Below are 12,431 nucleotides of genomic sequence, written 5' to 3'. Positions count from 1 at the left end.
CAGTAACAGGATCTTGAGAGAATTCTTCGCCACGTGCATGGAAAGGCCACAGTGACAGGTCACAGCACTGCCAGAGCAGGGACACCTCTGGCACATGGAGCATCCCACAGTGCCAGAGGAGATTGTTCACAACCATTCAGCAACCCTAGTGCCAGGCGCAGTCTACAGCCCTGAGGAGACAGCCCTGAGTGTGCTAAGCCTTGAACTTGAAGGGGAGTCCAGAAGGCAGCTGCTGCAGAGCTTTATCTTAGGCGAAGGGAGCTGTTCCTATTGCTCTCCCAGGGCCGGCGCTGAGAGGTAGGGGATTAGTTTCTAGCATTATGTTTTAAATGCCAAATTTGCATTTAGCATACAAATTAGTCACAGCCTTACAAGATGTCATCGTAACCTTTGGTGTAGCAAGGGTTAGGTGTCTGCTGCTTGGAAAGTGCTTTCAGGCCAGACAGTAGAGGGCATGAAGACCTCCTTGTGCAACAGCGTATACACACACACACACACACTTCCCTCTTGACCTCTGTCTTGTACAATGAGGGAAACCAGAAGAGCCACTCACCTTGCCATTGCGATTGTGTACGCGGAAGGCCATGTTGGGAGACATCAGCAGGAGGAGGGATTCCTGCTCTGAGAGCTTCTTTTTCAACCTCTCAATGACCTTGCTGCCTTTATTGGCCCTCTGAAAGGTGGGGAAAAGAGGGAGATAGAGGACACATGTCATTCTTTGACGTCTGCCCCCATCTACATTGACAGGCATTTTAAGATCCACAGTCCCTTCCCTCTGTGAGCAGCCAAACAGCCTCAAGCAGGAGAAACGCTGTCAACAGGATCTACAGGGCTCCCAGCTGCTCAGGAAGATGTTACCTGCAGTGTCTCTACACTCAGACTTGGCTCATACCCAGCCACGTATATTGTGTTTGGCACTGACGCACCAAAGCACGTGTCTAGACACCTGCACCCTGTGAGTAAGAGACTTCCACATGGTATTTCTCCTAATATATTAATTACTTTTTCCAGGAAGCCTTCTCTGAAAGCCGTCCAGGGCAGAGAGGCAGAAGCATGTTCTTTGAACATGCAGGAGATAACCTTCTCATGGTACAAGCAACATTAATTGTATTCTGTTCTACGTACCAGCAGGCTTTCAGTTTTCAAAATCTTATTTCTCTTTTGGGTTCCAGGAAGGTTTGGAGTCTAACACCTCTGAGAAAACATGTCTTGCAAGCAAAAAGAAGCCTGGGCCAGAGACACTGTATTTGTATCAGACTGTCCAGTCAGCATAATTGGTGTTCTCCATATATTTGCTGGTGCTTTGGCACGGGTGAAGTCAGAAAAAGCTTCAAAAGCATAACTGAGCCTGCTAAAATTCAGAAATAGATGGCTTCTGACGAAAATCACTTGCAGGAACATATTTTAACAGCCAGAAATTGGCATGCCACACTCCCAGTGCTTCTTGTGTTCACAGCATAAGAACCCGGCCCTCCACGTGGATGTTCAGGGCTATCAGTCACAGGCAGTTCCATGTAGAGGAGCTACTGGGTACAACTACAGGGTCTTTTTGTTTCTGCCTCCTCACAGGACACCGTCATTCATGCTGTTCACTAGGACGAGCAATGATGGGCTGCAGAGCATCTGGATATCACTGATAACAGAGCTGCACCACAAGCCTCAGCTGTTTTAGCGTGACTCCCTGCGCTGGGCAGCTCTGGGAATGCTGCTTCTATCAGCACCTCATCTCAGCAGAGACACTGAGTCTGTGCTTGGCGTGGAGTGCTCAACCCCTTTTACCTTTTCACGCTGGATATCGTTCTTTATCTGTGATATCTTGATCTTCATGGCATCCAGTTCCTCATCAGGTACCAGTGGGATATTGGGCACTGCCTCAGACTCATCCACCATTTGGAAACTAAGGTCAGTGAGTGGGATGTACCATTTGCAGTCATATTGCTGGCTTTTTCTGAAAGACAGAAGATCCAAACCTTTTACTATTACCAGTGTTTGGCAACACCTGCTCCCCTTTCCCACAAGTCCTTTCCCGCTATAGGGCATAAGATACAGAAATGGGCACAGCTTCACCGTGAATCCCATGTGGAAAAAGATAAAGGGCTGCTTTCCAGCAAGGAAGCCTAGAAGGGCCAATAGCCAGTACAGCACGTAACAAGGCAACTTGTTCTGTTACCTAGTTCTTTTCATCCTAAGAAACCACAATAATCTTTTGCAAACCCTTTCAGTCCTGCGTGCTCTCCCTTTGAAGCCTCCGTAGAAGCAAAGTTCCAAAGCCATGCCATGCCTCTGACCTGGCTGCTACCTACGATCTAAACTCAGGTCTCTGCTGCCTGAGCTAGGTGGGCCAAGAGGGGCAGGTGAGCCAATATGTATACACTGCTGTGTAATCCAATCAGAAGAGAGAAACTACAGCTCGTAACTGCCATCCTCCAGTGATTTCACTGGGACAACCAATTCACTTTTTTAATGTTTCATGTGATTTATTTCTGTTACAGCTCTACTGTCAGGAACATCCACTCTTGGAAATGGCCCACTCTTTTGAAGAATCATTCCTCACAAGTATGTGTTTCACAAGGGACAAGGACACCTTTTTGCTTGAGGAGGGCAAGAACAGGAGAGAGGTCTCTCTGAGCAGAACATTTACCAAATGAAGATGAGCTCTGTTTGAGGCAGTTATGTTGGTAAAGGTTCCTCCCCCCTCATTCATGAAAAATGTCAACAAACCTATTTGTATAGCTGCACTTTGGGGTTGACACATAGTCTGTTTATTGTAACTTTTCCATTTTTCTGCAAAACTCTTAACTGACTGTAGTTGCAAAGCCAAAATTAATAACCTTAGTAACAAAAGAAAGTGAAGAATGTCACCGATTCTTCAGAAAGGGGAAGTAGAAAAACAAATGGCATTTGGCCAGAACACCAGCAGCTACAGCACATCCTATTTTCCTAGGAAGGCTTGGGGCAGGGGTGGGAGGAATTAACTTTTCCTGAGGGATCAGGACTTGGCCAAGGTCTCATATAATAGACAGTACCACCTTGGTGATCACTCCCTGTCTAACTACATCTTGTGCATTATGGTTACCCAGGACTGGGGTATTCATATTCAACGAAAGTTGCTGGCTAAACCCAGGATTCTGCTGACACAGCACACAGTCCAGAAGGAAAACCTCACCCTCCAATCTGCTTCTTGAGCTTGGCACACAGGAACAGATCAGTAAAAAGAAATACATGACGTAGCTTGCGAGCCCCCTCAACCAGCTCCACCATGAAACTGTCCTTCAGCAGCTGCCGGTGCTGGTGAAAAACCAGAAAAAATGTTTTAGTTAGTGCAATTCAAGCCCCAGGTTTAGCACTGAGGCAACACACTCCTTAGATGTGACTCCTACCAGAGCCAATTCAGAAAAAAGGCTATTAAATGTTTCTTGCTGTAAGCTCTGCTCCCTGCTGCTGCCCTCTCTCCCAGGGGCAGAAATGGCCATGCATCTCCTTTATTACCTGGTTCTGGGTCAGACTTCAGGCTTCTCTCCATCGCATGTTCCTGAGCCCGAGTGTAATTCACTGTGAGTCATTGCCCAGCTTCTGTGCACCCAAGGGCCAGAATCACTGACAGCACATCATCGCCCCACAAACCAGCAGAGAGCAGCAAACACCACTTTTCTCACGAGTCACTTTTCTCGGCCACTGAATTCAGCTCGAGCTACCCCCAGGGAGAAAGGGGAGTGAACACCTCGGCAAACACCTCCACTCCCCATTCACAACAGTAGCTCATCAACATCAACAGCTGAATGCCATTGCTGCTTCTTTATTACAAGTGCTGTTAAGGGACAATTCCTGAACAAAATGTGCATCTAGCAAACTTCTCAGTAGTCCCTTATCAGCCTGTGTTTAAATTGTTTAAATAGGAACATCTGGATATGCCCCCACCCCATGCCTATTTAAATCTCTTTTATATGTCATATAAACACTCCCCAAACCTAGGAGATGCAAAGAACCTGCACAACCCTGATGCCTTTATTCCTGCTTACAGTTCCAGGGAGCTTTACAACCTCCTAAACAAGAGGCACACTTTGGTAGGCAGAGCCATCGCTTTCCCTTATGCAAACTTCAAGTTGAAAGACAAAAGGGCTGGAGCACTGGCAGCCAGACAGATGGCTGTGTGCTGTTACCAGTGACCAAACCAGGAGTTCCAGGCTCTGCTCTATGCTCAGGCCTTCTGCTCTTATATCAGAATCAACAGGACACTCAGTGCACATTTGGAATAGGTATCTTCCACTGATTTTCAAATAGAAGTCAAGGGTGTTCGTCTTTGGGCAATTTTATTCCCATCAATATATGTAACTGTCAGTGCTGTCTTGCTTCACAGTCGGTACAAGCAGGAACCATCAGCTTCTCCACAAAGGCATGCTAAGGTACTTTTTCCCTGACCTGTGCCATTTCCTCACTATTCCAGCTAAGAGGATGCTCCCCTGACGCCGATGAGTGGCGTGTCACAAGCACCATGCATGCCTAGACAGCACAGTGGCTGGGGACAGGAGAGATCTGCCAGCCCTGTCCAGCGCTGACCAACACCTCCCCCTGCTGTCCCACGGTCGGCCTTCTCCAGGCCCATGCTGGGGACTTGCTGGTACGACTCGCTCCCGACCTGCAGCATCTCTGCGATCCCCACGCTGGGAAACGCGTGCACGAAAACCGTCTGTTTCCAAGAGGCAGCTGTGCTCAGCCACGCAGCAGCACGCGACAGGAAAGCGCTTCACCTGAGCAAGGTCAGGACGTCCAAGCCAGAATCGATGCCCCAGTTTCTCAGGTTATGCCCCGTGGGTTCTGTTTGCTGCGTGACTTAACAAGCCCTGAACACATTTACTGCAGAGGGCGTGGGAGTGCAAAACCCCACGCTGCCTCTCCTTCCGCCTACCGTTCTTCCCATCTTGGCTCTCCAAACGAAAACAAACCACATCAGTCCCGAGCCCAGCAGGCATCGTGGCAAGGAACATAAGGCAGAGAAATGCCCTTGCAGACATAATTCTTGTTCCCACACTCTGTCCTGCAGCACCCTAAACTTCCTGACATGGACGAAGAGCCTGAGTTTTCCTGTCTGCAGCTGCACTGGCACCACAGCTAGCTATTAAGCACACACAGCAGTGTCAGCATCTCATCTTGGGGCTGCCTTCCAGTATCCAAAAGTCCTGGAAATCTGTGAGCAGCAGCAAAAGCTGCACCTTTGCCATAGTGCCAGGCAGCAAGGCTTCTCCCTAGCAGACTGTTGCACCATCTCTGGGCAGGAGTCTGTGCAGATCTGGTATCCAGCAGTGATTCAGTCTCAGAAAGGCTTGTACATATGTTAATGTTTATTTTTAGGTGGGTGTGATCCTCCTGGCTTCTCCTCAGTGGTTTTGGAGAGAACGCCTGCCTGCATTAATGTCTCTGCTGCTGATGTGCACTTGTGCATGCCTCCCTCTCCTGCCAGGCGAACAAACCCCAGGTAGGAAACTAAAACCACTGAGCTTTAAAAATAAATAAATGAAAAGGAGGAGGTATGTTGTCTGTAGCAAAAACACTCTCCACAGCTGCAAAGAATTTCATTTGGGAGCAAGAATGAAGCAGGGAAAGTTTTTCTGAGCAAGCCAAAACCCTGGTCTCAGGTTTCTAGATCTGATGCATGTTAATTACACTGCAAATCAGCTCAGCTCTGCCAGGGTAATGAGAATAGCTGCTTGTTGCCAGCTCAACCTCTGCTCATTGTTTGTAGGTGTAAAGATGTTCTCACAGCTCGCTCATCTCTGCTACCCAGCAGGATGTAGCACTGTCCCTTCCCTACATGGCAGGGACACGGCACTGTCCTGACCTGGCCTTCTGTCCCCTTCTGCTAGGCACTGGCAGAGTTTGAGATCAGCCAAGACCCCAGCCCAGCACCCGGCTGAGAGCTCTTCCAGAGCACAGACTCAGCACTCCATCCTGGGAAGATGTCTCTGATGGCAGAGACAGGCCAACAACATGGCCAGCAATATGTTTCTTGGCAGGCAATGCAGGGCACAGCCCGATGAGAGCTGTTGGAGGACTGTGAAGGACTACTGCTCAGCCCTAGATCAGCCCCCTGTTTTTGGCAGCATTCTAGTATCATCATCTAGACCAGAGCATTTTGAAGACAAGCATGTCCTCAAGTGAAGGGGAAGCCCACACAGAGGCACCAGTAACTGGAAACCTTTGTGTCAGGCCTCTACAACGTAAGAAGACAAGAGCCCATCAGTGTCCCCTGCAGCAAGGCTACAGACCTCCCACACAGCCTGCCTGGTTCAACCAGGCCACCCCTTCTCCTGCCTTCTGAATTTGCACCTAACCTGCTGCTGCACAGTCCTTGGCTGTCACCATGTAAGCAGACTTCCGCTAAGCAGCCATGTTCTCTGTTCCACATCTCCCCAAAACCCAAGCAGAAAGCTCAGCCATATGATGCCAAAACAGGGGTGTGATTCAACAGCCTTCATACTTCCCATATGGAACTGAAGTACCTCTCATTTGCCTGAGTTTATTTTGGCTAGCACTCCTGGGTACAAAATACCCTGACTGATATGAGACGGTGCTACCATGAGGCAGCAAAAAGTCTTTGGCAACATGATCTCTCAGAAAGAGAGCTAGGTGGGAAGAACACAAGGTTGTATATCCTAAGCTTGACTGGAACAGAAGTAAAGAGGTGAAAAGGATGCAATCCAGTCAGCCACTCAGAGCAAAATACTGAGCTTCCCAGACCTTTCATTCTTCATATCTTCTTCCTCATGAGCTAGTTGGAAAGTCCTCCCTTCAGGAAGCAGCAGAGGTAAACTGCCACAAAAGCAACCAGGTATCTGGGAAGGAGAGGACAGGAGAAAACATTCGTGGATCAAGTCAGGAAATCTCTCCTCACAGGGGCGTGGAGCTTGATATTACAACTAACTACCAGCTTCTCGTTAGGGCTGGGCACAACAGGCATGCCCCAGGCTGCTCAGCATCAGTGGAGCAGAGGAGAAGTGCTTCCAGCAAAGGGTCACATCCTTTGTTGCAAATGATTCATCTTGCTGGGAGGGTTCAGCAGGTCAGGGGAAACAATAAAAGGATTTCCCAACTGGCTTACCAGATCCCTGCCAAACCCCACAGAGAGAAAGTGCAGGGCACCTTTCCAGACCTCCCGACATGAGTCAGCCTATCCTACCCCACCCTGGGGGAGCCAGCAGCCCCCTCAGCAGGACTTGTGCTTGTCAGGAACCTGTGCCACCTCAGCTCCACAGGCCTTCTCTAGCAGTTTGGGAACCAAAGCCCACCTTGGTCAACTCCTGCCACCTAGGGTCAGCAACAGCTATTCCTTTGGTGGCCTCCTGTTAAACAGGGTCTCCTGAAATATGGGGTCTTTTGGCTGGGTGATCCTGCTGTACATGACATACAATAGCCTATGTGTGGGAAACCATCTCTCTACCTTTTTTCCAAAGTTACTCTGTTTGCTAAGGTTACTGAAGCTGCTAAAAGTTTCCTAAAACATCCTGAAATGACATATGGACTACAGAAACACCAAATAAACATCCAAGAAAACATAAGCTTAGGATCAGAGTGGCAGTACAGTGGTAGAGTGACCCCCTCTCTTCCACAGACAGCCCCAAGACTGTCAGGTATCCAGCACAGGAGCTCAGCTCAGCTATAGAAAGATGTTCTTGGAGGCCTGGGAAAAACTGCCTATTTTGTATCATAATGGAGTGAATTAGGGCCATCTCTAATCTCTCAAACAGGGCCTGGGCTGAATGTTACCTTCGGTGGCTCTTGCAAAGCTCCTGTACCAGTGTAGTATAAATCTCCAGTCTCCCTTCTAGGCCCTGCTTTCCTTTGCAAGTTATCACCTGCTTCTTCTCCCACCCACCACCCCGTACATCTTTCAGTGCTTGGATATCCTCTTTGGCTTGCTTATTGCTGTCCTCCTCCTCTTACCTCTGTCAGTGAGCATCTCCCCCTCCTCTGCTACCAATGTCACGACTACCTGTATGCTTATCTATTCATCCTACAGTGTTTCTGTGCCGTTTGCATATGAGAAATCCTGCTGCTGTCACGTACTGTTTAACTCCAGAAAGCGTGGCAGAAGACCAGCTCGTCTGAGAGATATCACAAAAAGGAGAATTTAAACATCCACTCATCCAGAACCACAGCTGTACAAAAGGCCGTCTCCTCACTTGTGTGCCAAGGAAAGAGCTCATCCGATGTGGTGACAGCAGAGGCCTGCAGCGTGCGTGGGTGAGAGCCCCAGGAAGGACATGTGTAGTGCAGGAGGAGGAGGGTAAAAGCAGGAGATGGGTATTGGCACATGTCACCGAGGAAGAGGTGGTGTGGCTTTCTGCAGAGCGTAGGAAGAAAGTGATTCCTTGTGTGCCTGTGCGCGTGTTGCAAGACCAGCATTGCAGAAGAAAGGGATGCTCTGCCTGGGGAGCTAAACTGGCTGCTCTTTGAGCATTTTAATGGCCTTTCTTTTTTCTTTCCAAAGCTCCTGTCACCAGGAGCTCTCTGACTCCAGCTGTAAGACAGAGTGTGAAGCATCCAAGATTATTTTTGAGTGCTCTGTTGCCAACATCTGCCCAAAGCCTCCAGAAGCAGTAGGCACCAGGCCTCAAGCTGTGCATGGATGCCTGTGTCTAAGCTTAGCTCCCAGCTTTTCAAAGGCTTTAGTTTGCACTTCTGCTCCCTTGAAAATGTCCTTTGTCCTTCCCTTCCCTAGCACACTTGGTCTTTTCCAAGTTAAACATGAGCCTAAGGCAATGACACCCAGTCCCCTGACTGCAGTTTAAAAACCACATTTAGAAACATGGTAGAGCATCTTGCCAAAGCAGCCTCTTCTCTCCAGGGCAAGTGAAAAGGTGCACAGTAGCATAAGCTGATCCAACGTCTGCTCTAGCATACTTGACCCCAGAAGGAACTGCCTGTCAGCCCTCTTGTGTCTGGACTGGTGCTGCTGATGAGACCAGACACTAAGCCACTCAGCCAGTGGAGCGACCCAAAACTCAAAAAGGCTTCATTTTTAGGCAGCTCTGTTCCTCCATGCCATCAAGAGATCACACAAACACCAGTGTGAACATTTTAGAGAGGGTGGGACTGCATGGCCATGGGCAAGGCAGAATGGCAGCCACCACCACTTGGGTTGGTCTCAACTGCCCTAAAACAATGTCCTGCAAAGAGCACCAGTCAAGAAAGGATCCACCACCTCTCAAATGAACTGTGCAATTTTTTGCAGTTTCATTAATTCCTGCTTTACAAGTATGGACTGAATTAGCTGGAAACACAAGCCTTTACTTCTGGCAGGGAAAGACAATACAAGCTCTAAAGTCATTTGCATCCAGCCTTAGCTGAAAAAAAAAAAACAACAAACAAACCACCAAACCCCATGCAGTCCATACAGCTGCTCTGTTAATAAGACTAGAAAGGTTATTACTCCCTTCCTTCTGGCACATAATAGTGGCACATCCTTCACCTCAAAGCATTCATTTTCCTATTTTCCCAAGGGACCATCCCCTGTAGAACCTTAAACAGGTTCCCTATTTAAGCCAAGAGGATAGTGGTGAAGAAGGATTAGCAGTGAGCAAATATGACACCTGCTCCAAGGTCCTAAGGGGTGGAAGATTCTCCACCACTCACATTCTGAGTCAGAAGGTACACTGCTACTCAGATACCCTTTCCCTCCATGCATTTATTTGGTTATTATAGGATTGGCAAAGTGGATACCTGCAGATAGTCCATCAAAAGAAGTAAAAAAGTAAAACACAAAAGTAGAAAGCTGGGAAGGAGGCAGCAAGAGAATGTAGCAGATCAGGTTGAACGGAAACAGACTCAAAAGCCCAAATAAGCCCCCCTGACTCCCCTGTGTTTCCAGGTGAGGGCTGGTGCTCTCCTGGCTCCTCTGCACCGCAGCCCTCAGCAAACCACAAAGCAGAGAAGACTAGCTACAGTCAGCCTGGCAGGCAGCGAGGACCAAACTGTGTTTGTAGGCTGAACCCACCAACACTGCCTTCCCTATTGTAGCCCTTTCTGCCCCTCCGGTGAATGGTTTTACTTCCTTTGTTCTCATCTCCTTGTACTACCTGAAATACTCATTCAGCTCAGCAAATTAAACCAGGCCCGCGCGTCACAGAAAACGTTCAGTTTATATACACAAGCCTAGAATCAGGAAAAAAGCCCACTGAGCCAAGCAGAACCAGGGGGCTGGCGTGCAGCAAGGACACCCGACATCACGCAGGAAGACAGCGGGCAGGTCAGACTGAGTCGATGCTCCTGGAGCAGGGAATCACCTTTTGTAAAAGGGAGGAACACTGTGCTGGTGAGCCTGTACTCTCTCCTGACCTGCACTCCTCTCCTTAGCAGCCCGTCACTGGGGAGATTAACAACTGGCTGCTTTCCACATTTCAAAGCAACCCTGAAAAAAAGAGTTGAAGCAAGAGGCAGGCAAAGGAGATTTGACTCCTCCCCACGACGCACGCAAAGGGGAAAAACAGTCCACATAAAAGGCAAGGACTGGGAAAAAAGATAACGGAGATCAGCACCTAAGCAATACATGAGGGGAAAGGGCTGTTTTCCCTCCTTCCTTTCCACCACGGAAATTTCAATGGGAGGAAGACAAATAACGAAAAAAAAGTCATCAAAGCAAACTGGTGATTCATTAAAATAAAAAATGCATTATGCATTGAGGGCAGTCAATTAGGAGATGCAAACTGCACGCTGTCCTGTCACCCTAGGGGAAGAACAAGCAAGGCGAGTGGGAGGGAAGGGTAAGCAGAAAAGGAAAGATTTACGGGCATAAACAAAACCTAGCCATGACCCCAAGCTGAGCAGCTTGTAGGATGGGGCAGCCATCACTAACCCACACAGAGTAGCTGGGAGCAGACTTATGTCTCTAGATTACTGTGCAGAGAGTGAACATACTACTACTCTCTAGACATGGAATGGTCTCAAGTGGGGCATTACTGCTTCGGAAAAAAGTGGGATATTGGTGTCAAATGACTAAAGAAAGTATTCACCATCAGATTCCCAGAGTGGAAGGTAAACTCTGGGAAGCAGCAGAAGCAAGTCCTTTTGTTCCCTGGGCTCAGTGCAAGCTGTGTGCAGTGAGGGAGAACACAAAGGGTTCCCAGTACCCTCCAGCACACCCACAGCCCTCTCTCCTTGGGTATGTCCCCTTCTTTCCCTCCCCACATCATACATGGAGTCACTGCAGGACCAGTGAGTGCGTGAACAGGCCTGCTGAGCCCAATCCCGCAAGCCTTCCCTTCCTGCTTTCTAAAATCTGACAAATACACCACTCCAAAGAGATCATCAGGATCATCCTCCTGAGCCTGCCCCTCTGCCTGGGCTCTGGCACCTCATTAGGATTCTGCATGACACTTTTCAAAGCCTACATCCCTCATTGAGATGCTGACAGACAACCAGAGAACACAAAATGCTCCCTCCCCAGTGAGGGGGCATTCTAGTCTGCGATTTCTGCTACGACTCAATCAGTATCCACTTTAATGAGGCCATCTACTATCACTGAGGCCCTGGTGACTGATGTCTGAGCTTCTACCTCAGCCTCCAATTGCTCAGCCCCTCCTTTTCTCAGCTGCAGACTTCCTCAGTTGACAATGAGCAAGACTTGCAGGACAAAGCGCACCCAATTCCCAGTACTGCATCTTCTGGCAAATCTTTGACAACTGAAAATCAGTTTAACAGCTAAAAGCAAGCACATTTAGCTGACAGGATTTGAGAATACATCATGAAGTTTCATGGTATCTTAAGAATCTCCTGGGCTTTCTAAGAGATGGTTTTGTACAGAGTAATTTGGGTCACTTTTGATCAGCCAGTGTTCTGGCCCACTGTCACAATTCCTCTTACGTATATACTGAGCTGCATCTCTCTTTTCTGCGATCTCCTACATCCTTCTCTCTCAATATTTCTATCAGTCCTGTCCTGATCAGGGAGGAGGGAACTGCTTTCTAATGAAATTATGAGGCAGATGAACCAAGCTCACTGAGGCATGCAGGACTTTCCCGTTGTGTAGCTCTATGTGCTCCTTGCACAACATTGCCTGCATGTAAAGAAACTGCACATCTTACAACTTCCTGGGTGTAGTTCAGCTCCTAGCAGAGCTGAGAAGAGTTACCTTACACCCTTAGGAGTCAAGCACCTCCCTTAGCTTTCCCAACCTATTCCATTTGTTTTGCTTCCTAGTCCCATTTACAACATTCTTCTTTACAAATGAGGATGCAAAAAAAGAGTTTTATGGTGAGAATGAAGATTCTGGAAAACAGCTTTTCCTAATCTTTTATGATTTCTGGTGTTTTCTCACCTTTTTCTCCTCCCAGGCTTCCTGTTTGTATTCAGTTTGCAGGTAAAATTCAAATCTGTTTAGTGCATAGCAATATGCATCATAGAAATTACGTATGACAAATTATTATAACAATTATGAC

At 48.1% G+C, this 12,431-nt stretch overlaps 1 protein-coding gene across 2 annotated transcripts in view; it reads right to left on the bottom strand.

The window, feature by feature from the left end:
- Positions 1–12,431, bottom strand: part of BCR (BCR activator of RhoGEF and GTPase) — a 97,317-nt gene that overhangs the window by 17,185 nt on the left and 67,701 nt on the right. For both annotated transcript variants that reach the window (XM_086623289.1, XM_086623290.1), the window contains 3 exons: positions 3,167–3,288; positions 1,780–1,948; positions 554–673 (listed from right to left, as the gene is read on the bottom strand). In XM_086623289.1, coding sequence (XP_086479415.1) covers positions 554–673; positions 1,780–1,948; positions 3,167–3,288 — 411 coding nt within the window. The remainder of the gene's footprint in view (positions 1–553; positions 674–1,779; positions 1,949–3,166; positions 3,289–12,431) is intronic.

Source organism: Tauraco erythrolophus, chromosome 19, assembly GCF_009769465.1.
Source record: "Tauraco erythrolophus isolate bTauEry1 chromosome 19, bTauEry1.pri, whole genome shotgun sequence".
NCBI lineage: Eukaryota > Metazoa > Chordata > Aves > Musophagiformes > Musophagidae > Tauraco > Tauraco erythrolophus.
Note: the sequence above shows the minus strand (reverse complement) of the source record. Positions and strands in the feature narration are given on the sequence as shown.